Genomic DNA, 24141 nt, shown 5'->3' on the forward strand with positions numbered 1-24141 from the left:
AGTTTTCTGAGGCTTTGTTGGCCAAAACAAGCAAAGCAACCCAAAAGCTCCCCAAATGAGATATGTACATTCCTCATAAACAAGGAGAGCAGGGGAGGACGACTCTAGAAAATGATAAGTGCCAAAGGGGGTCCATCTAGTCCAGCATACTGTCTCACAGTGGCCAACCAGGTGCCCTAGCAGGAAGCCTGAAAGAAGAAACCAAGTGCAACAGCAACTCTCTTGCCCTGTGGTTTCCAGCAACTGGTATTCAGAAGCCTGCTGCCTCCAACCATGGAGGCAGAATATAAGAAGAGCCTTGCTGGATCAGGCCAAGGGCCCATCTAGTCCCGCCTCCTGTACTCACAGTGGTCAAGTAGATGTTCAATATGGGAAGCCCATAAGCACAACATGACTGCAACAGCAACATTCTCCCCACTTGCAATTGCCAGGACCACTGTAACTAGTAAACACTGACTCCTCCTCCATGCACCTGTCTGAAGCCACATCACACCCACCTGTAGCTGCTTGATTGTTTCTCCACCTTTGCCAATGACGAGGCCCACTTTGGACGCTGGGATAAGGATCTCTTGGATCGTGCTGTTGCCATCCATGTCACTGTGGAAGCCAGGACCATTCCGACAGCGGTCCACGATCTGCCCCAGTAGCCGCTTTGCTTGTCTTTGGAAGAGGTGGAAAGGGAGAGAACAAAAGGGGGGGGAATAATAATAACCACCTCAAGGCAAACAGCTATTACACTGTACACACTCCCATCTTGCTGGGTATAACCGTTTGGGGGGGCAGGCTGGAATACCATGAGAATGCAGGAAGTTTGAGGGGTGGGGTAAGCATGAAAAGAGAAAGGATAGAAAATAGAAGAGAGGAAATAACAGGCATCCATGATGGCAATTCTCTGTTTTAGATCAGACACCCCCCTATCAGACATACCCCATTTTGACTTAGGAGTTGGGAAGAGGGGGAAAGGAGGTCACAAAGTCCAACTAACTTCTCAAAACACTTCATTTTCACTGCAGTGGCTTCTCCTACCTGACACAAACCATTAACTTGCCTGCTTGTAGCTCAAGTGGTAGAATCTACCTTGCATGCAGAAAGTGCCAGGTTCAATCCTGGCATCTCCAGGAACGTCTGAGAGACATGTCCTACCTGAAAGGTTAAAGAGCCATTGCCATTCAGTGTAGAGTAGACAATACTGAGCTAGATAGAGGAATGGTCTGACTCAGTATGAGGCAGTTTCCTGTGTTCAACCCCTAGTGCTTACACTCCTTGTGGGACAGGTTAGCCACCTGTGAACTATTAACTACAGTTGCAATCAAAATTATTGAACCCCATTGCAAATCAGGTTTATTATCAAAATTTACAGACTTTCAGCTGTTTGCAATGAGTAAATCAAACAATCAAACAAAAACAATTGAAATAGCTCAACACAACAGATGCTTCAAGTGGTTCCCCCAAATTCAGCTGAAATTGCAACTTTTGATAATAAACTTGATTTGCAATGGGGGTTCAATAATTCCGATTGCAAACTGTACTTTGTATTAATGCAACCTTAAGTAATAAAGGTATGGCTTCCAATATATACAAAATTCTACTTAGTAAAGTTTCAGGCTCTTCCCAGGGGCTATGATCAGTGTGGGAGAGTGATCTGTGCCTTCGGATAGAGGAACAAGTATAGGAAGCAATATGGTCTAACCCTCACTTAAAACTATCTCTGTAAGAATACAGGAAGCCACATTGAAGACACTATTAAGATGGCATTGGACTCTACTCTGTCTATCCAGAGTTGGCAAAAGGCTATTCCAATTTATGTTGGCGGGGCTGTGGACACACTGGAACATTGCTCCACATGTGGTGGAACTGTTGCATAGTTCAATTCTGGATCCAAACTTTTGATACCATTTCCATCATCACCTGACAGATACTTCCCCCAGATCCAGCTCTGGCACTCCTTTCCTGTCATGATTTTGCTCCATATTGCACTCCATGTATAATTAGAGTAAAAACAAACACATTGAAGGGTTCCCAAAAAGTAGGTCAGAGGCAATCAGCTTCATTCAGCAAAGTTTACTGAAGGTAAATGAGCACAACAGTTCAAATCTATAAACTCAGGATTGGCATAGTCTCTTAGCAAAAATCCAGTTGCATTAAAAAAAGCTTAAACTTACAATAAGACTAAAACTTAGCACTTAAGCATACTATGTACAGAACACCACACCATAAGGAAAAAGAGACAGAATGACCTTGACAAAAAGAGATAACACAACCAGTCTGAACCAGTTCAGCTTCTCTGAAGGAATAACCCAAACATCAGGAACATTCTGCTTGTTTCTAGGCATAATAGAAAGCTCACTTGTCAGCTAGAACCTTCCGGCTTGTATCACACAGAGAAGCCTCCAAAGCCATCTTGAAACAACTAAAATAGGAAAGATCTTAAAACTTTAAACCAATACTTTCTATGCCAAAAAATGCAAACCTGACATATCCTTGGAGTGTGGGACCAACCCATTTATCATGCATAAATCTCTTGTGCTTATGCTTCTTGCCACAGCCAGATTGACACTGGCTGCCCATTGGAAGTCCAAATCATCTTCGTCCCAGGAAGAGTGGCTAACAAAAGTATGGGACACTGAATTGTCAGAGCACCTGACAAATAAATGGAGAGACCTTAATGGTTCATCAAAAATGGATCTTTTTTACTTGATATGGTATAAGTTTTTCTCCTATGCTAACTCAATTTAACAGCCCAATAAACCCACTGCTCTACACAGACAAGTATGTGGAGAGGTTTTATTGAGAACTGAATTGACCCGCTTTTTCTTCTCAGATGCAACAATTGGATGCAGCACTGTATTTTCAGTAGTTTCTTGGTTTTTTTACCCCTCCTCTGTATCTGTGTTTAATTTTTCTACTTTCACATTTATTTTTACTCGCCATATCCACCATTTTTATTGTATTCTGTATGCGTTTATGCCTATACACTTTAAATTATTTTAAAAAGAGAGGGAGAGAAAGATGTCATGGCTAAAGTCTTTGAGGGCAGAAACTGGAAAGTGCTAAAAAATTCTAGAAGATTCTGGAAGACTCTAGAAGGTTCCTTTCTGATGAAAATATTATTCTGACTATTCTCAAGGTCACGCTGAGCCAGGAGAGATAAATTCCTGCACTCAGTGAGCTGCTCTCTTTCTCTCTCTTTTACTTTCATTTGTACCTGTATGTCTGAAGCTATTTTCTGAAGTTTTTGTAACAAGCCTTTGCCTTTTAGTAAATGTTTTTCTTTTGGACTTTTGAATCTGCGTGCTTTTGTTTATTTATTACAAGACACTGTCCGTCAAAAGAGATATGTGGGGGTCTTCTCTCATTAATACTGCAGCTTGAAGACAGTAAGCAACACCAGAATGTTCCGGAACTCTTTATTCTCTTGATCAAGTTGCTGCGTGAGTGAAGACCCTGGGTCTCCCCCTCAAGCCCCCTAGGTGTTTCTCCCATTGTTTTCCTTGCCAATGCTCCAGTGCAAATGAAAGAGGACCTTGGGGAGGGTGAGGAGGGGGTTAGTGGCAAGCAAAGTAAATAAATGAGAACATAAGAAGAGCCTGCTGGATCAAACCAAAAGCGGCCCATCTCATACAGCATCCCATTCTCACCTTGGCCACTCAGATGCCCCAGTGGGAAACCTGCAAGCAGGACCCAAGCACAAGAGCACTCCCCACTCCTGTGGTTTCTAGCAACTGGTATTCAGAAGCATTTCTGCCTCAGACCATTGAGACAGAGAGGACAACCACCAATAGACTTCTCTGTGGATTTTTCAAATCCTCTTTTAAAGCCATCCAAGTTGGTGGCCATTACTGTCTCCTGCAGAAATGAGTTCCATAGCTTAACTATGCACTGCATGGAAGGACTTCCTTTTATTTGTCCTGAATCTTCCAACATTTACCTTTGTAAGGCATCTACAAGCTCCAGTGTTATGAGAGAGGGAGAAAAACTCTCTATGCATTTTCTCCATGTCATGCACAATTTTGAAAACCAGCTTCTAGAAATAAAAACTGAGGCTCTCTCATTAGCTAAGCACTTATAATAGCAGTATGGATGTCCTTTAGCTCAGCTATATATCAGCTAACTCCGCTGCTGGGGCCATGAAATCATTCAGGACACTGACTGGCTGCAACTACACTTAAGAGCTGTGATCAAAAACACTGCCACAAAAAGGTTGACGGAATTTTCCAACTGGTTTGACTTTGAGTGCAAACAGGCAAAGACACCTGAAGAGAGCTTACTGTAAATATAGAACCTCCAAGTCTCTTCTTCTATTTACTGCATATGTCTCTCTTAGATAGAAGTATAAACAACTAATAAAATGGAAAAGACAGAAAGCCAAAAGAAACGCCTGGCACAGCTTAATAAAGCCCTCGCATGACGAGGACAGATCCTGCTTCTGGCATACCATATCAGGCCTCCTGGAGCATGAGCGCAATGGGCCAATTTGAACTATCGAACCCCAAGAATGAATGCAGTACTATCACTCACTTTTTCAAGACCAGGATGCTCAGCCTAATCACCAAACAGTATCTCCAGAAAAATTACCAGCTTGGCCCCCAGTATCTATAACTGAGGTAAAAAAACTAATTACGCAGCTAAAAACAATAAAGCCCCAGGCATTGATCATTTGCCCCCGGAACTTTTGAAGTTCAATATTGACTTGTGGGCACCTGTTTGCAGCAATATTCTCTCATATTGATTCATCTGGTCTGCTCCCTGACATCTGGGCCATTGCAGTAAACATCCCAATATTCAAAAAGGGCCCAACATCAGATCCGACTAGCTATAGATCTATCAGAAGTGCCTGGCGTGCTCTAGTCCATGGGGTCACGAAGAGTCAGACACAACTAAATGACTAAACAACAACAATATGCAAAGCATCTCCATAACAAACTAACCTACTGGATTGATGCTGAGGCTATCCTTGCTGAAGAGCAAGCAGGATTCAGGCAAGGCAGATCTACTATAGACCATTGCTTTGTCCTAGCCCATCTCATAGATAAGTACGCCAAGCAATCACGCAGTGTGCTGTATGCAGATTTCATTGGTTTGAAAGCTGCTTTTGACTCAATTTCAAGAGCAAGACTATGGGCTAAGTTGAACACCTCAAGCACAGACAAAAGATTATTATACCTGATCAACTGCCTTTATAAAGACACTGTGCTGAAAGTACGCTGCTCTACAACAGTCAACTTACAGGATCTGTACCAGCTACAAAGGGAGTTAAGCAAGGATGCATTCTAGCCCCAGCACTGTTCAACCTATACATAAACAACATGGTTCAGTGTCTAACACCTCCAGAGTTCCATGCCCCTAAGCTGGCCTCAAAACCAATCTCTATACTATTACATGCTGACGATGCACTCCTCTTATCCCAAACAAAAGTAGGCCTAAAAAACTGATAAGAGAATTTTCAGTGTATTGCCAGAGAGAACACCTGGCCATGAATTATCAGAAAACCAAAGTTATGGTTTTCTCAAGAAGCTATAGGCCCCACAGCTGGCGTATGGAAAATCAGCCAATCGAACAGGTCAAAGCTTTCAAACATTTGGGCCTTATCTTCTAGTCCATGGGGTCATGGGGAGCACACCAAAAATGTGCGAAAAGAAAAAGCATCCCAAAGTGCCAAAACTCTGACACGGATTTTCCATACAAAGGGTGGCAAACACATACTCTCAGTCCTATAAGTCTTCCAGGCTAAACCCCTAGCACAACTATTATACGGGGGTCAGATTTGGACTGGTACTTTGGAAGCTGTTCAATCAAAGTTCTTAAGGCAGATTTTTTCTCCATCACTGCGAATGGAGGCAAGTTTCCCCTCAGTAGAAGTACGGACTTGGCAAAGAACTTTTAACTTCTGGCTCCACCTAAACTCAAATCCCCCCGGTTTATTATCCTTACTACTTCAAGACTACCACAAAAGTGTCTGGCTTAAAACCATCTACCAAAAACTCCACTCTTGCGGCCTATCCCCACAACACCTACTCACTATGGGCCTAACCAAAGCAAACATTCTAATTTGCCAACATCTAAAAGATATCGAGCATCAGAACAACCTGGCCACTATAAGGAAATTCTGCCCATGGTATTGTCAATTTCCATCTACCCATTTTGATTCTCTGGCTCCATACCTGTACAAACTAGCTATCCCAAAATACAGACGTGCTTTCACACTCGCAAGACTGAATGTTTTGCCATCTGCTGTACTTGAGGGCCGATTCCAAAAGATCCCGCATGAGAAACGCCTTTGCCCCTGTGGAGACGGTAGCACCGAAACAGTGGCACACATCCTCCTGTCTTGCACTCTCTACAAAGACCTGAGGAACGAGATTGTTATGTACTGAGTTGAATAGGATCCAAACTGCAGCAGTCTGATTCGTCCTAGAACAATAGGATCCAAAAGGCAGCAGTCTGATTGGTCCTAGAACAATAGGATTCAGAATGCAGCAGTCTGATTGGTCCTAGAACAATGCAGCAGTATGATTGGTTGGCAGGAACCACCCAATCATGCTCCAGATAGAAGTGAATCCACAACCTGATTGGCTTACAGTAGAATTCCGGAATTAGCCAATCATGTGCAGCCCATTGTGTAAATAATGTATATAAAGCAGATGCTTTGAGGGGACTTTCATTCATTCCTCCTCACCACTATGAGCTGAATAAAGAGCATGAAATCACTTTGCGACTCTGAGTATATTTCACTGGTGACGAAGGTGGGATCCCGCTGAGCTGACTGCCACACACAGCACCGCAGCACCGCCACTTGCCGCACCGCTGCCTCGCACCGTGTATCCAGGCTTCAGCTCTGGGACACAAGGAACTCAGAATGGCAACCGACAGCAGCTTCTCGCCGTTCAACCCAGCATCTGGAGACTGGGAAGCGTACACCTCCCGTTTCACCTTCCTCCTAGAAGCCAAAGGGGTCACCGAGGAAGAAGACGCCAAGAAGAGGGCAATATTCTTCAGCGTCTGCGGAGAGGAGACGTTTGAAATCGCCCGGGCTCTCCTTGCGCCTGAAGACGTTGCTACTCTTCCATATAAAACAATAATGGAACAGCTGAAGGGGCACTTTTCACCACAGCCCTCAGTGGTGGCTCGTCGAAATGCCTTCTATGCAAAGCGGCAAGCCCCTGGGGAAACCATAACTGGGTTTGTGACCTCTCTCCGCCAAGCCGCCCGGTTCTGCAACTTCTCAGAATTGGAGAACATGCTTCGTGACTGCCTCGTCGGTGGGCTGAAGGATGAGAAGCTGCAACAACGCCTCTACGCTAAGAAGAACCTAACGTTCCAGGTCGCTCTGGAGGAGGCCCTGGCAACGGAAGCTGCCGAGAGGTCGACGCAAGAGGCACGGCCGAGCCAGCCGTCCCAACCAAGGGTCCACCACGAAGACCTCACCGACGACTCAGGATCCAACAGGGAGGAGGTGCACCGAGTACAGCAGCGCACTCAAGCAGCCCACATACCACAGCTGCCTCGACGAGAAGGAGGGAACTGCGCAAGCTGTGGAGAAAGTCACGAGAGAAGGACCTGCCGTTTCCGCAACGCAGAGTGCAGGCAGTGCAGAAAATTGGGACACATCACCCTGGTGTGTCGGGCTCGACCCACCCGACGCCAGGCATCAGATGACCAATCCAAGAGCCCCAGGTCCCGGGGCCCAACGCACCAAGGCAACTCGACGGAGCTCACGGACTTCCAGGTATACCAGTTGCCCCACCCCAACGTAGAGAAAATTTATGTAGAGGTACAGATAGAGGGGGCCCCATGCCGCATGGAGCTTGACACGGGTTCAACTCTATCCATAATGTCGGCAAGGACCTTAAGGAAACTGTGTCCTACTGGGGGTCCCAAGCTCAGGCCGGCCCCATTCACCCTCCGGGACTTCCAGAAACGTAAGGTCCCCACAATGGGGGTGGGGACCTTCAGGGTGCAATACCGAGGGCGGACGCGGCAACTGGACTTGCTTGTGGTCAAGGGCCCCTACATTAGCTTACTGGGATTGGCATGGTTTGGACCACTGGGGCTAGCTGTCACCGGGGTGAACCACATGAGCTTACAAGTGGACGTGGACGCCATATGCAAGGAATTTCCGGGGGTTTTTGATGGGAAATTGGGACAGTATATGGGCCCCCCCATTGCTCTACAGCTTGACCCCGCAGTACGACCGGTCAGGCTCAAGGCCCGCCGGGTCCCGTTCGCCCTGAAACCCCGTATAGACGAGGAATTGGACCGACTCATGGAGCAAGGAGTGCTGGAGCCGGTGCCTAATGCCCCCTGGGAAACCCCAATCGTCACACCCATCAAGCCTAATGGTTCGGTCCGCATCTGCGCAGACTACAAATGTACCATAAACAAGGCCCTCACGGCCCATGCATACTCAGTGCCAGTGGTCAGCCATGTCCTTGCCACCCTGGCTGGGTCGAAAATTTTTGGCAAGCTGGACTTGGCCCAAGCATATCAACAGCTGCCAGTAGATGAGGCCACAGCAGAGGCACAGACGATTGTGACACACAGAGGAGCGTTCAGGGTAAAGCGGCTGCAATTCGGTGTCAGCGTGGCACCAGGCATATTCCAGAATCTAATGGACTCTCTCCTTAAAGGGATTCCTGGTGTCACCCCCTTCTTCGATGATGTGTTGATTGCCGGGCCCACACCAGAGGAGTTTGAGGACCGCCTCCGCACCGTTCTGCACCGTTTCCAGACGGCGGGTCTCAAGGTGAAGCGGGAAAAATGTCTACTAGGAGTGCCTCAGGTGGACTTTCTGGGATTTATGGTGGACGCAGAAGGGGTCCACCCGACTGGGGACAAGGTACGGGCCATTTGTGATGCCCCAGCGCCCAAGAACAAGACTGAACTTCAGGCCTTCTTGGGACTATTGAACTTTTACCATTCCTTCCTTCCCCACAAGGCGGCGGTAGCGGAGCCCCTACACAGACTCCTGGACAAGCGGGCCCCTTGGGTGTGGGGCCAGCGCCAGGAGGGTGCATTCCAGGCAGTCAAGGACTTGCTTGTCTCAAACTTGGTCTTGGCACACTTCGACGAGAGGCTGCCGGTGGTGCTAGCATGCGACGCCTCGCCCTATGGCATTGGCGCTGTCCTGGGACACCAACTCCCAGATGGAAGAGAGGTACCGGTGGCATACTTTTCCCAGACACTCAACGCAACCGAGCGGAACTACTCGCAAATCGACAAGGAGGGTCTGGCAATCGTGAAGGGAGTAAAAAAATTCCATGATTTCTTGTACGGGCGGCCCTTCACCGTGGTGACTGACCACAAGCCGTTGCTTGGCTTGTTTGCCCCCGAAAAGCAGACCCCCCAAGTGCTGTCTCCTTGCGTCCTCAGGTGGTCAGTTTTCCTTGCCAGCTACCAGTATGCACTGATTCACCGCTCTGGGAAGGTGATGGGCCATGCGGACGCCCTCAGCAGGCTACCACTACTGGAAACAGGCCCCGACCCAGCACCTGCACAAGAGGTTATGAGCCTGGAGCTGCTTCCCGACCGCCCCATTCAGGCACAAGAAGTTGCACACCATTTCAAGAAAGATAGGGTCATCTCCCGGGTCCTGGACTGGGTGTGGAGGGGATGGCCCAGCAGCAGCCCCGGGCCAGAATTCGCCGGCTACACAACCCGCAAACATGAACTGTCGGCCCACAAGGGGTGCCTGTTATGGGGAAGCAGGGTCATTGTTCCCCAGCCCCTCCGCAAAAGGGTCCTCACAGCCCTACACGAGACACACCCAGGGGTAGTAAGAATGAAGGCCCTTGCCAGGAGTTATGTGTGGTGGCCGGGGATCGACGGAGAGATAGAGGCCTGGGTCAAACACTGCCAGGCCTGCCAAGAATCCCGCCCAGATCCCCCAAGGGCCCCAGTCCAGTCCTGGGAGTCCGCCCGAGCACCATGGTCACGCCTGCATGTGGACTTCGCTGGCCCCTTTCAGGGGAAAACATTCTTCATAGTGGTGGACTCCTACACCAAATGGCTGGAAGTCGCACTGGTACCGTCCACTTCTACGTCCGCAGCCATCCGAGTACTACGCAGGCTGTTTGCAACCCACGGGCTCCCTGACACTCTCGTCTCAGACAACGGGACTGCATTTACGTCAGGAGAATTCCAAACCTTCACAGCTCAGAACGCCATCCGCCACATCCATTCGGCGCCATTCCACCCTGCCACCAATGGCCAAGCAGAACGCATGGTGTGGACCACCAAGGACACCCTTCGCCGCATGACGCAAGGGGATTGGGAGTACCGCCTTGCCACATTCCTTCTAGCACAGCACAGCACCCCCAGCTCAATGACTGGCCGGAGCCCCGCTGAACTACTAATGGGTCGGCGCCTTGCAATCAGATTCGACGGCCTTCACCCCGATAGAGCTCAGGATGAGGTAGTGGTGGGGGAAGGCAGGAACCCCCGGACCTTCGAGGCCCAGGACCCAGTGTACGCAAATAATTTTGGGGCAGGCCCTGCATGGGTACCCGCCACAGTCACCAGGGTCACTGGCCCCGTGTCGTATGAGGTGCTAACAGATGGGGGGCAATGCTGGCGCCGCCACTGCGACCAGATACGGCGACGATTCCCGGGAGAAAACCAGGAGGAAGAGGACAGGTCAGAGGAGTCCCAAGGGAACAGTGGGGCAGTGAGGCCCATAGAGCAGCAGGGGCAAGCAGGAGAGGCAGAATCAGCAAATACAGAGAGGACCCGTGAGGCCGAAAGGACACCGGAACCAGAACCACGACTGAGCGAGCCGGTTGTGCCAGACCAAACAGCCCCATCACAGCCAGCATCCTTGGAACACGAGCCAGAACCTGAACCCCGGACCAGGGAACACCCCAGGCCGCAACGCACACGTAGGCCGCCGGCGTACCTTGAGGACTATGAATGCGACCTCCCGGGCAGGACTGGAACTTAGAGGGGAGGGGTGTTATGTACTGAGTTGAATAGGATCCAAACTGCAGCAGTCTGATTGGTCCTAGAACAATAGGATCCAAAAGGCAGCAGTCTGATTGGTCCTAGAACAATAGGATTCAGAATGCAGCAGTCTGATTGGTCCTAGAACAATGCAGCAGTATGATTGGTTGGCAGGAACCACCCAATCATGCTCCAGATAGAAGTGAATCCACAACCTGATTGGCTTACAGTAGAATTCCGGAATTAACCAATCATGTGCAGCCCATTGTGTAAATAATGTATATAAAGCAGATGCTTTGAGGGGACTTTCATTCATTCCTCCTCACCACTATGAGCTGAATAAAGAGCATGAAATCACTTTGCGACTCTGAGTATATTTCAGAGATCATCACCCCAATCGTACTGACCATCCCAGGATGCACAACTACTGTCACAGTGTCCTTTCTCCTGTCAGACCAAACAGAGCAGATAACAGCAAAGGTTGCTAGGTTCTTAGCAGGGGCAATTAGAATAAGGGCCACTATCTGACCATTGATTCAAGACCCTAGACTGTGCTTTTATACTAAATTTCCTTTCTTCTGTGTATATTGTAATGTTTTATTGTTGCTATGGCCATCGGCTAACACGAATAAAGTTTCTATCTATCTATCTATGACTGCTGCTGCTTCCGCCACTGTGAGTGTTGGGGAAGGCCGCTCCCGCCTCAGGCTAATTCCGCCAGGCCTAGGGGGCGGGGCCCAGACTCACCACCGCCACAGCTTAAGGACACTGGTGCTGCTGCAGCAAATGTTAATAATATATATATATATATATATATATATATATATATATATATATATATGTCTGTGTGTGTGTGTTTTAAAGGTGTTTTTACTTTTTACTTTGTTGTACCATCGTGAACGGTGGTTTTTATTCATGTATTTTTATTTTGTTCTGGTTTGGGGTTGGATGTTGAGTGGGGTGGGGATTGGTTTTGTTTTGGTATAATTGTTTCTGGTTTGTTTTGTTTTTCTATTTTGTAAATGGAGGCTAGTATGAGGCTTGGGATTGCTACCATGGAGGGGTGAGGGAGGTATGGCGGTGGGGGCAGATGTCACAGGCGAACGGGAATCGAGATACGGATATGCTCGTACCCCTTCCAATCTGCGCCCCATCCCGAGGGACGAGGGTAGGGTGAGCAAGGATTACTCACCTCCGTCACTGGTGTTGTGCAATGCCAGGTCTATAGGCAACAAAACCGCCACCCTGCGAGATTTCTTTACCTCACAGGGGGTTGACCTGCCTTGTGTGACAGAGACCAGGGTGTGTGAAGGGGAAACTGCTACCTTACGAGAGATGGCGCCCCCAGGTTTCTCCGTCCTCCACAAGTCGTGGACTGTGGGCCGGGGGGGAGGGGTGGCATTATTAATCCGGGAAGATTGTTCTTTCAGGGCTCTACCATCGCCATCGATCCCCGGCATTGAATGTGTTGGCCTAGTGTGGGGCTCCGAGGTGAGCTTGGCTGTCTGGCTGGTGTACCGGCCACCTAGTGCACCAGCAGCCACCCTGTCAGGCCTGCTGGAGGCGGTGGCCGGCTGGGCCTTGGAGTTCCCTAACCTATTGGTATTGGGGGACTTCAACATCCATGCTGATGCCACTCCCTCCTCACAGGCTCTGGACCTGATGTCTTCCATGGCGACACTAGGGCTCTCCCAGTTTGTTTCAGGCCCCACACATCAAGCAGGCCACACGCTGGATTTGATCTTTGGCGTCGGTGATCATGTCTCCTTCGATGAAGGTGCCATGGTCTGATCACTACGCTCTGAAAGCCAGGATTGACTTTCCATCCCCACCCTGCTTAGGTGGCAAGCCGATTTGGGCTCGCCCGCAGAGGCTGATGGACTCTGATAGATTCCGTCAAGCCTTGCGGGACCTTGCTCCCCCTGGCGACTCATTGACTGAGCTTGTTGAGGGCTGGAATATCCAGCTCCTGGCAGCCATCAATGAGATCGCACCTAAGCGCCCTCTGCGACCCCGCAGAAACCGGGCTCCCTGGTTTACCGAGGAGCTCCGGAAAATGAAGCGGGACCTCAGACGGCTAGAGCGAGTATGGCGGGGTGCCTGTGACGGAGCTTCAAGAACATCTTACAGGGTTTTTATGAAAACCTACCAGATGGCAGTGAAGGCCGCTAAGAAGTCTTACTTCTCGGCCTCCATTGCATCTGCTAGCTCTCGCCCGGCGCAATTATTTAGTATAATTAGGTCTTTAACGTCCCTGGAGGGACAGCCAAATTTAAATAACAATTTGACACACAGCTGTGAGGCATTTGCGAGCTTTATTGCAGAGAAGGTCCTGTTGCTCTGCCATGACCTCCCTGCCAATTTGGATACAATAAAGGAACTGGAGGCCCCTTGACTGTCCTCGGGTCCAGTATTGGACCACTTTGACCGGATATGCCTAGCCGATGTGGACAGACTCCTCCGAGCTGGAAAGCCCACCACCTGTCCTCTTGACCCGTGCCCATCTTGGCTGACTAGAGCGTGTCCAGACGAGGTGCGAGCCCCCCTGGGGGATATCATCAATTTGTTCCTTGGCACCGGGATATTCCCAGGGGAAGTGAAGGAGGCAGTGGTGCGCCCGCTCTTAAAGAAAACATCATTAGATCCCTTAGATCTATCCAATTACCGCCCGGTTTCGAATCTTCCATTCCTGGGTAAGGTGATTGAGAGAGCGGTTGCTGAACAGCTTGGCGGGTTTCTGGATGAAACATCGGCTCTGGATCCATTCCAGTCCGGCTTCCGCGCTGGTCATGGGACTGAGACGGCTCTGGTCGCCCTAACAGATGATCTCCGCAGACAGCTGGATCGAGGCGGGTCGGGGCTGCTGATTCTTCTAGACCTGTCAGCAGCCTTCGACCTCGTCGATCACGAATTCCTGGACCACCGCCTTGCCAACGTGGGGATCCAGGGCACAGTCCTTCAATGGCTGCGCTCGTTTCTCTCTGGTCGGGGACAGAGGGTGGCGCTTGGGGGGGAATTGTCATCGCGCCACTCCTTGGTGTGTGGAGTGCCTCAGGGTGCAATACTCTCCCCGATGCTTTTTAACATGGGACGGGACGATATGGGATTGAGGGGGCAACTCCCATCTCTTGCGGGGGTGCAATTAGTGCCAGCACCGTCCGTTAAGAGTTTGGGTGTAATCTTCGACACCTCCCTCTCTATGGAGGCGCAGATTACAGCTATAACAAAGGCGGTATTTTTTCATCTCCGCCAAGCTAAGCAGTTGGCTCCTTATCTCTCTCGCCCTGACCTAGCCACTGTGATCCACGCGACGGTCACCTCCAGACTGGATTATTGTAACTCGCTCTACGTGGGGCTGCCCTTGAGACTGACCCAGAAACTCCAGCGGGTGCAGAATGCCGCAGCGAGACTCCTTACGGGGTCTTCACTGTGAGATCACATTCACCCGGTACTATACCAGCTGCACTGGCTCCCGGTGGAGTACAGGATCAGGTTTAAGGTGCTGGTTTTAACCTTTAAAGCCCTATACGGCTTAGGACCCTCGTACCTACGGGACCGCCTCTCCTGGTATGTCCCACAGAGGAACTTACGGTCTTCAAATAAAAACATCCTGAAGGTCCCAGGCCACAGAGGTTAGGCTGGCCTCAACTAGAGCCAGGGCTTTCTCGGCTGCGGCTCCAATCTGTTGGAACGCTCTGTCACAAGAGACTAGGGCCCTGCGGGATTTGACATCTTTCCGCAGGGCCTGCAAGACAGAGCTGTTCCACCAGGCCTTTGGTCAGGGCGCAGCCTTCCTCCTTCCTTTGGCAATCTGCACAGAATCTTTGCTTAATGGTTGCCATCCATTTGATTTTAATTAATTTTTATAATGAAATGTTTTTAGAATGTTGCATTATTTTATTGTTGTTAGCCGCCCTGAGCCCGGCTTCGGCTGGGGAGGGCGGGATATAAATAAAATTTATTATTATTATTATTATTATTATTATTATTATTATTATTATTATTATCTCCTCCAAGTGACTTGACTCACCACCTGCCATGAATAACAAGAGCTGTATGTCAGAAGGCCAGTCAAATGCTTATTTGGGGTCTTATCTACAACTGCAGGGTAACTTTTCAGCTCTTAAAAAGTGCCTATGTTCTTTTTTTAATGAATTTTATTAGTATTTTCCACACAACAACAACACCACGAAAGATATCAAAAAATAATAATACACAACACACAAAAATCAACATTCGAAAACTAAAAAAAAAAAACCACAAAAAAACACAAATCCATATCTTACAAGTTAATATTATAAACACTAAAACAACAACAACCAGACATTGACTTCCACCAATCCCACAGCACCTCCTTTATCTCTCATTGTGTCTTCCTGTTTTCTTTATCATCTCTATCCTAACATCTAGATATAAATCCTTCTTTCATATCCTTTCACTTCACAAGATTATTCCAGACTCAGCCAGATTTCTGCCCTCAAACCTTGACTTTTGAGGTATTCATTTAGGCACTCCCATTCTTTTTTTACTTCACTTTTTTGTTTTTGTCTTATTATGTCTGTCAATTTGGCTAATTCTAAGTATTCTGAGAGCTTACATAGCCACTCTCCCCTAGTGGGTAACTGATTCCCTTTCCAGTACTTAGCCACCAGGATTCTTGCTGCAGACGTTGCGTATAAGAAAAAATTAATTTTGTCTTTTGGAATATCATCATTTAAAATTCCTTTTTATTTATTTTTTTAAATAATTTTTATTAAGTTTCATATTACCAAATTAAACACATCAAATCAATTAATCCAAATTATAACAATACATATCATGTAGTCCAATTGTTTTCCAAATTAAAAAATTTTGTGGGGGGTACCCATGCTTCTCGATCGGTAGGAGTCGTCCAATCCTCGAATATTTGTGTTGCTTTCATCTTAAGAATGATATTTCCAGTCCCCTCTTCTCAATCCTTGTCGTTACTCATTTTCCTTTTCATTCACCTCCGAATTGCTCCGCAAGTGGGTTGAAAAAAACAGTCTTATTTGTGTTTCTGTGTGGGCTTTGTACTGCTCTCTCGTAAACCGCTCTCATCCAATAATCCAGGCATTTCCACTCGAGCAAGCAATCACCATTTTGTCGTTCTGATGGAATACAGTCTAAAAGCTCGCTCTTTAACTTTCCTGACCTGTTGCATCGTAAATTAGTCTTTTTCCAGGAGGGCTGCCCCTTCCAGATCGCAATCTCCTTGAAAGTAATAAATCTTCGGCTCGCCCTCCCCAAGACCAAACCTCTGCAACACAGGTCTCGTATCAAATCTCCATTCTTACTGCATCACAAGAGAGCCCTTCTTCTTTCCAAATCCTTCACAGAGTAAAACCTTTAAGTTCAAATTATTCCCACACAATTCATTTTTAGTCCCATTTGCAATTAGTTGCTGTGACGGATCTTCTAAGAGGGAGGGTTATTAGTTAATCACATAGAGCAAAAAAAAATAAAAAGTCATCCCCCCCCTTTCAGTTCTGTCGCATTCCATTCCACATACCATGTCTGTAGTACTTTGATATAATCTTCCGTCTCAGTCTTCTTCATTTCAGTGGTAAAAATATTAGCAGATAAGAACCTCCTGCCTCTCTTGAAGCATGTGCGTTATCTTTCACCAATTTTTTTCTTTTAAGTAACTAGTTTCGCACGTGGAGCAGCTTCGGAGGAGTTCCGAGGCCCGCCGAGGGTTGTGCACCCAGTGCCTCACCCCCTCCTTCTTCCGAACTCGGAGGTGATTTATGGCAACAGCGGGTGAAAACTGCATCTCTCCCCCCTGGAGAGATGAAGGGAGACTGATTTACTCCCCATAATCAGCCTCTAATTACCTCGTGCGGGTTGGATAGATGTTAATATCCGCCATCTTCCAAGGCGCCCCTAGCGGCCCCCCTCGTCATTTAAAATTCCTAAAAGGAATGCCTCTGGCCTTTTACTATATGATATTCTTAATATTTTCTTTATTTCTTTGTGGATCATGCTCCAAAATTTCCCAATTTCGGGGCATGCCCACCACATATGGTAGAAGGTTCCTTTTTGTATCTTGCATCTCCAGCACTTATTATTATATGTTTTATTCATTTTTGCAAGCCTTTCTGGTGCCAGGTACCACCTGCGATACATTTTCATATAGTTCTCTCTTCTTAGGTAACATGCTGTAAAATTTATATTTTTTGTCCATAGTCTTTCCCATTCATTATATTCAATTGGGTGGCCCAGATCTTGTTCCCATTTTTTAATAGCGTCTCCTTTTTCCTCCTTTTCTACTTTCCCATTTTGTAACAGTTTATATATTATTGAGAGAGTCTGTTGGTTGTTATATAAAATTTCTTTTTCCCATACCAAGATTTTTTTATCAAACCCCTTAAGCTTACTATCCTTCTCAAATATTGTTTTTAATTGGAAATATTCTAACCAATTCACTCCCCTCTCTTTTCATTCTTCAAATTTCTTTACTGTTGGGCAATCTTTTATCTCTTCTACGAGTTCCCTATATGTTAGCCAGCAATCTTTCATATTGCTTCTATGCAAGGCTGATGACTCTATAGGTGATAGCCACCAGGGAGTTTTGGCTGTTACTATTGTTTTATTTCTTTCCCAGACTTCGAATAGGGCCTTTCTCACCAAATGGTTAGTGAATCCTCTATGTGCTTTTATTTTATCGTGACCCAGGTAGCCATGCCACCCGAAAACTTTGTCCCAGCCCTCCAGGTCCAAGATTTTGGTATCTGTCAGTAACATCCAATCTTTCAGCCATGTCATGCATGCAGCCTCAAAATACAGCTTGAGGTTTGGGACTGCGAACCCGCCCCTTTCTCTAGGCTCCATCAGAACTTTGAACCTTACTCTTGGTTTCTTACCTTGCCAGATAAAATTAGAAAGATCCCTTTGCCAACCTTTAAAACATTTTGCCCCGATAATTATTGGGATCATCTGGAAAAGGAAGAGCATCTTTGGTAGAACTGACATTTTTATCAAGGATATCCTTTCCCATAAGGACAAGTTCAATTTATTCCATTTATTTAGATATCCTTTTATTTCCTTCCACTTCTTCACATAGTTATCCTTGTACAAATTGGTATTTTTATTTGTGATCCAGATCCCCAAATACTTAACTTTCATGGTAATTTTAAGGCCTGTTACTCTTTCCAGTTCTTCCTGTTCCTTTACCCCCATATTTTTCGTTAGTAATTTAGATTTTTCTTTATTTAACTTAAAGCCTGGTAGTCCTCCATATTCAAACAATTTCTTTAGTGTTGCTGGTATACTTTCTTCTGGGTTTTCTGTAGTAATGATTACATCGTCCGCAAACACTTTGACTTTATATTGTCTGTTACCTAGACTAATCCCCTTGATTTTTGGGTCCTTTCTTATCACTATTAGGAGTGTTTCCAGCGTCATAATAAACAAAAGTGGGGATAGAGGGCACCCTTGTCTGGTGCCTCTTTCAATTTGGAATTTTTCAGTTATTTCATTGTTAATTATTAGCTTAGCTTTCTGGTTTTCATATATCGCTTTAATACCATTCGAAATTTTGTTCCCAAGTTTCAAACTTTCCACAGTGTGGACCAGAAAATTCCAGGCCACACTGTCGAAGGCTTTCTCCGCATCTACCAGTAGCATTGCCACCTTCTTGCTAGGTTTCATATCAATATATTCTAGAAGATCAATCACTATTCTTGTATTATTTTTTATCTGTCTCCCCGGTAAGAAGCCATTCTGGTCCCTGCCTATTACTCTGTTCAAGCATTTTTTCAATCTATTTGCTAACACACCTGCGAAAATTTTGTAATCAATATTCAATAGTGAAATTGGCCTGTAATATTCCTTGTTTTGGTAATAAGGTTATCCACGCTTCGCGCCAAGAGTCAGGAATTTTCCCTTCTTCCATTATCTCATTCATGATCTTTTTAAGTCTAGGGATTATTACTTCTTCTAGTTTCTTGTAATATGTAATCGGTATTCCGTCTGGGCCTGGTGATTTCCCAGTTTCCATTTTCCTTATCACCTCTCATTTCTTCTGAGCTTATGCACGAGTTTAAATTACTAAATTCCTTGCCATCTAGTTCAGGGAATTTGTTTTCTCTTACATACTCTTTAATTTTATTCTCATCTTTGTCTTCCAACTCGTATAATTTTTTATAAAAATTCCTAAACATCATTTTTATTTGGTCCGGGTCTATAATTTCTTTTCCTTGTACAATAATCTTATTTATAACCCTATCCACTTGTTTCTCCTTTGTTAGCCAGGACAACATCCTACCGGGTTTATTTGCCGATTCAAAACACCTTTGTTTTGTCCATTTAATCTTATTTTCTACCTCTTTGTTTATTAAATTATTTAATTGGGATTGTAAAATTTTAATATTCTGGATTATACTCTCTTATTTTGGATTTTTCAACAGTTCTTTTTCCTTCTCCCTTATGTGTTTATTTATTTCCGTAGTATCCTTTGCTTTATCCTTCCTTATTCTTGCCATTTGTTGTATTCCAATTCCTCTCATATAGGCTTTACTGGTATCCCAAATGATTTTCCTGTCTGTCCCATGTCTCTCATTAATTTCGAAAAATTCCTTCAACAATTCCCTCATTTTATTCACCTTTTGCTCATCTCTCCAAAGTTCATAATTCATCTTCCACCTCCCTCTCATATGTTTTTTAAATCTTATGTGTATAGTAACTGGATTATGGTCTGAGAGAGATTTATTCAGAATCTCTGCTTTTACCAAGCTCAATGTCAATTTTTTAGAGGCCCAAATTGCGTCTATTCTCCCTCCCAATTTTTTATCTTCGGAAAAATAGGTAATATCCTTTTCAGTGGGATGCTTCAATCTCCAGGTATCGAATAAATTAAGATTATCAGTCAACTGGAAGAACGATAATGGTGCCCATGTTCAAACAAACCCACTTGAGGGTTTTTTTTAAAAAAAGAGGACTATGAAGATTTGTCTACATTGGGAAAGGGAGCTAAATGTGTATATATGAAGGAAGCCTTCAACAGGTCAAACTGCTGAGCTGTTAACCAAGAGACAGCAGGTGGGGGTGGATCTAGTGCATGATGAGTCTACGGCTGGCCGTCTGATCATCTGTGGCAGCTATAAAAATGATAGCAAGCAAACAAACAGAAGAAAAAAGTGTGATGGAAAAAGGAAAGAGGACAGAAGGGAAGGGGTAGAAGCAACCAGTATTATATAAATGTATGTGTGGATTTTTTTAAAAAAAACAACTCACTCAATGCTCTCTGGAGTTCCGGTGAGCACGCAGGGTCTCTCCACCAACCCACCACAGTCTACAAAAGACAAAGCAATAAATAAATAAAAGATCAACACATACTGAGCGTCCCATAATTCTCAACCGCCTAGCAGCTTCCAGCTGGTTGGTTACTGGTGATACTGGTGAAGGAGTGTCTCCACCCCCATCGTTCAGCCCGGACACTGAGATCCAGCGCCGAGGGCCTTCTGGAGGTTCCCTCATTGCGAGAAATAAGGTTACAGGGAACCAGACAGAGGGCCTTCTCGGTAGTGGCACCCACCCTGTGGAACACCCTCCCTTCAGATGTGAAGGAAATAAGTAGCTATCCTATCTTTAAAAGACATCTGAAGGCAGCTCTGTTCAGGGAAGTTTTTAATATTTAATGCTGTATTGTTTTTAGTACTTGATTGGGAGCCGCCCAGAGTGGCTGGGGAAACTCAGCCAGATGGGCGGGGTATAAATAATAAATAATAATTGTTATTATTATTATACTGTAATGCACTCTATGTGTGGCTGCCCTTGGGCCTGGGTTCAGAAGCTACAGCGGGTACAGAATGGGGCAGCTAGACTGCTGATAGGGAAATCTGGCTGGCAGCATGTGATACCCTTGTACGAAACCAGGTTTAAAGTCCTTGCATTAATTTGCGAAGCCCTGAAAAACTTAGGCCCTGAGTACCTCAGGAACCACCTGGAGTGTTGCAGCTGCAGGAGTGTTGTTGGTCATTCCCCAGATTGGTGAGGCAGAAAACAACAGAAAACCGAGCTTTTAGTATCATTGGCTCAGTTTCGTGGAATGCTTTGCCAATACAGATTCATGGGCCAGGAGTCAGCTTCTGAAGGAGCAGAAGGCAAAGTGACTCCACCTGCTGCTGATCAGCCTTCTTGCTCCTAATGAGAACCACCTGGCTCCAGCTTTCTTAAGCAGGGTTTCCAGCCTCAGTCAGTTGCTGGAAACAACATTTGTCGTTCCTGATCAGATCTTGCTGCTTCTTGTGACCTTGGACCCTTGCCTTTCTTGACTCCTGGAACCTTCTGACTATGTGAACTGAGATGCTCCTGATCTTAGGACTGGACTAGACTGGACCTTGTATATGAACTCTGCCTCTAGGCAAGTACCTCACTGAGACTTGGCTGGCTGGTTGGTTGGCTGGCTGACTTCTCCCTCCACTGAGCTCTGCCGTGGCTTGGCAGCATGAGACTGCGACATAAATGCCTGCTGAAAACTTTTCTGTCAGGTTTATGCGAGCAATTAAGAAATACCTCTTTCCGCAAGTTACCCTATTTCTGATTTTAACACTTTTAGATGGCTTTTATTGTCTAGTTTTATGTTCAATTGGTGTAAACCTTGGATATTTTTAATGAATAACAATATATATTTTTTTTAAGTATGCACATGGACATACACCATGCCTGGATCTAGAACCAAGACTACCTGTAAAACAGAGAATGGCTTTTGGAGGCAGAGAATTTTGAATTCTATCTCCTGCATAAATTAGCCATAGCGAACTAATTCCACACACATTTCCTTAAGCTTGCAAGTTTCAGTCTTGATATTGTTTTGGGGAAAGGAGTGATGCCAGCCTCATCCTGAAGCTATTCTGAGCAGCAACTCCACCCCCCCCCAAAAAAAAATTGTCTGGCACTAAACAAGTTGGGACCAAAGTTGCTGGATCCACTGTTAGCCCTACTCAAGAGCAGACATCTTGAAAATGACTTGACCTAAAACAGTCATGTTCTATTTTCTATGGGTCTATTCTGAGTAGGGATAACACTGGATACAACACTGTATCCCCAAAATTGTTCAGGGCTTGATCTATCAGCATAAGTCTTTTAAAGTGGGCTCTATGCTGCCCCCTTTCTTGGGCAGAAAAAGGGTTCTGATTTTGGGACAGGAACGTGGGGCATGTTTTTTGTAAGGACTTATCCCTCTTGTTAAAGGAGAGGGACAAATAAGGGTATAGAGATGGGCCCAAGCAAGAAGCCTTGTGGAGGAACACTTTGGGACTCTAAGAGGATGTTTTACAGAACATTTCTCTCAGCTTTTAAGTTGGTCTGATGGTTTTATATTAGTATACCACTCAAAGACTAGCAACTGTGTTATTTTGATGAAGCCTTGGTTCTTCTAGAAAGTGGAGAGTGAGGCAGAAATAGTCTTACCTGGTGCAATCTGAATTTTGCAGCCTGACTCTGCCTGAATCCGGGAAATCTGCTCACCGCCCCGGCCTATAACTAAAACAAAAATTTCAATTGATCAGAATTTAACTGTTGCTCACAGACGAGAAGTTTTGTTTTTTTATCAAGAGTAAGACCCAAGCAAATACCTGGACTGAAGTTTTGCACACATCTGTGTCGGGAGCAACTGAAAACTTAAGTGTCTTGAAGAACAGGAGGTGGAGATGCCAACACTCCCAAATCTTTAAGTTCTTCACTGTCCCCCACCTGCTTTGGTTATTAAGCGTAACTGAGTTGACACACCTTCAGTCCTAAAAGTTGAGGAAGAGGGGTCAACAAAGAGCTGACCACTTCCATCCAGCACTGCTAATTCTCATATTCTGCTGGAAGGTTATCCTGCTTGTGGGCTTCCTATTGCAGCACCTGGTTGACTACTGTGAGAACAGGATGCTGGACTAGGTGATGATGATGATTATTATTATTTATACCCCGCCCATCTGGCTGGGTTTCTCCAGTCACTCTGGGATGCTCCCAACCTGAATATTAAAAACACAATACAGCATTAATCATTAAAAACTTTCCTAAACAGGGCTGCCTTCAGATGTCTTTTAAAAGTAAGATGGTTGCATATTTCCTTGACATCTGATGGGAGGGTGTTCCACAGGGTGGGCGCCACTACTGAGAAGGCCCTCTGCCTGGTTCCCTGTAACCTCACTTCTTGCAGTGAGGGAACAGGCAGAAGGCCCAGGCGCTGGATCTCAGTGTCCGGGCTGAATGATGGGGGTGGAGAGGCTCCTTCAGGTATACAGGACCAAGGCCGTTTAGGGCTTTAAAGGTCAGCACCAACACTTTGAATTGTGCTTGGAAACGTACTGGGAGCCAATGCAGGTCTCTCAGGACCAGTGTTATATGGTCCCAGTGGCTATTCCCAGTCACCAGCCTAGCTGCCGCATTCTGGATTAACTGCTGTTTCCCAGTCATCTTCAAAGGTAGCCCCACATAGAGCACATTGCAGTAGTCCAAGCAGGAGATAACTAGAGCATGCACCACTCTGGAGACACAGTCCATGGGCAGGTAGGGTCTCAGCCTGCGTATCAGATGGAGTTGGTAGACAGTTGCCCTGGACACAGAATTGACCTGCGCCTCCATGTACAGCTGTGAGTCCAAAGTGACTCCCAGGCTGTGGTCCTTCAGGGGCACAGTTATCCTGTTCAGGACCTGGGAGTCCTCCACACCAGCCTGCCCCCTGTCCCCCAAGAACAGTACTTCTGTCTTGTCGGGATTCAACCTCAATCTGTTAGCTGCTATCCATCCTCCAACCGCCTCCAGGCACTCACACAGGGCCTTCACTGCCCTCACTGGTTCTGATTTGAAAGAGGTAGAGCTGGGTATCATCCGCATACTGATGAACACCCAGCCCAAACCCCCTGATGATCTCTCCCAGCGGCTGCATGTAGATGTTGAAAAGCATGGGGGAGAGGACAGAACCCTGAGGTACCCCACAAGTGAGAGCCCAGGGGTCTGAACACTCATCCCCCAACACCACTTTTTGGCCCAGGAGAAAGGTATAAGTGCCCCCAACTCCCAGCCCCCCCCCACAACGGTCCAGAATGATGTTATGGTCAATGGTATCAAAGGCCACTGAGATCCAGCAGAACTAGGAAACAACTCTCACCTTTGTCCCTAGCCCGCCGGAGATCATCAACCAGCGCGACCAAGGCGGTTTCAGTCCCATGGTGAGGCCTGAATCCCGATTGG

At 46.3% G+C, this 24141-nt stretch overlaps 1 protein-coding gene across 8 annotated transcripts in view; it reads right to left on the reverse strand.

The window, feature by feature from the left end:
• The window catches only part of LOC310753831 (far upstream element-binding protein 3-like), a 347698-nt gene that overhangs the window by 175170 nt on the left and 148387 nt on the right, over window positions 1–24141 (reverse strand). For 6 of the 8 annotated variants that reach the window (XM_083595188.1, XM_083595185.1, XM_083595184.1 and 3 more), the window contains exons 5-7: window positions 22369–22440; window positions 20191–20248; window positions 498–660 (exon numbers count right to left, since the gene is read on the reverse strand). In XM_083595188.1, coding sequence (XP_083451314.1) covers window positions 498–660; window positions 20191–20248; window positions 22369–22440 — 293 coding nt within the window. The remainder of the gene's footprint in view (window positions 1–497; window positions 661–20190; window positions 20249–22368; window positions 22441–24141) is intronic. The other 2 variants (XM_083595189.1, XM_083595191.1) reach the window with 1 other exon arrangement.

The sequence above is a fragment of the Podarcis filfolensis genome, assembly GCF_964270895.1.
Source record: "Podarcis filfolensis genome assembly, chromosome: W".
Taxonomy (NCBI): Eukaryota; Metazoa; Chordata; class Lepidosauria; order Squamata; family Lacertidae; genus Podarcis; species Podarcis filfolensis.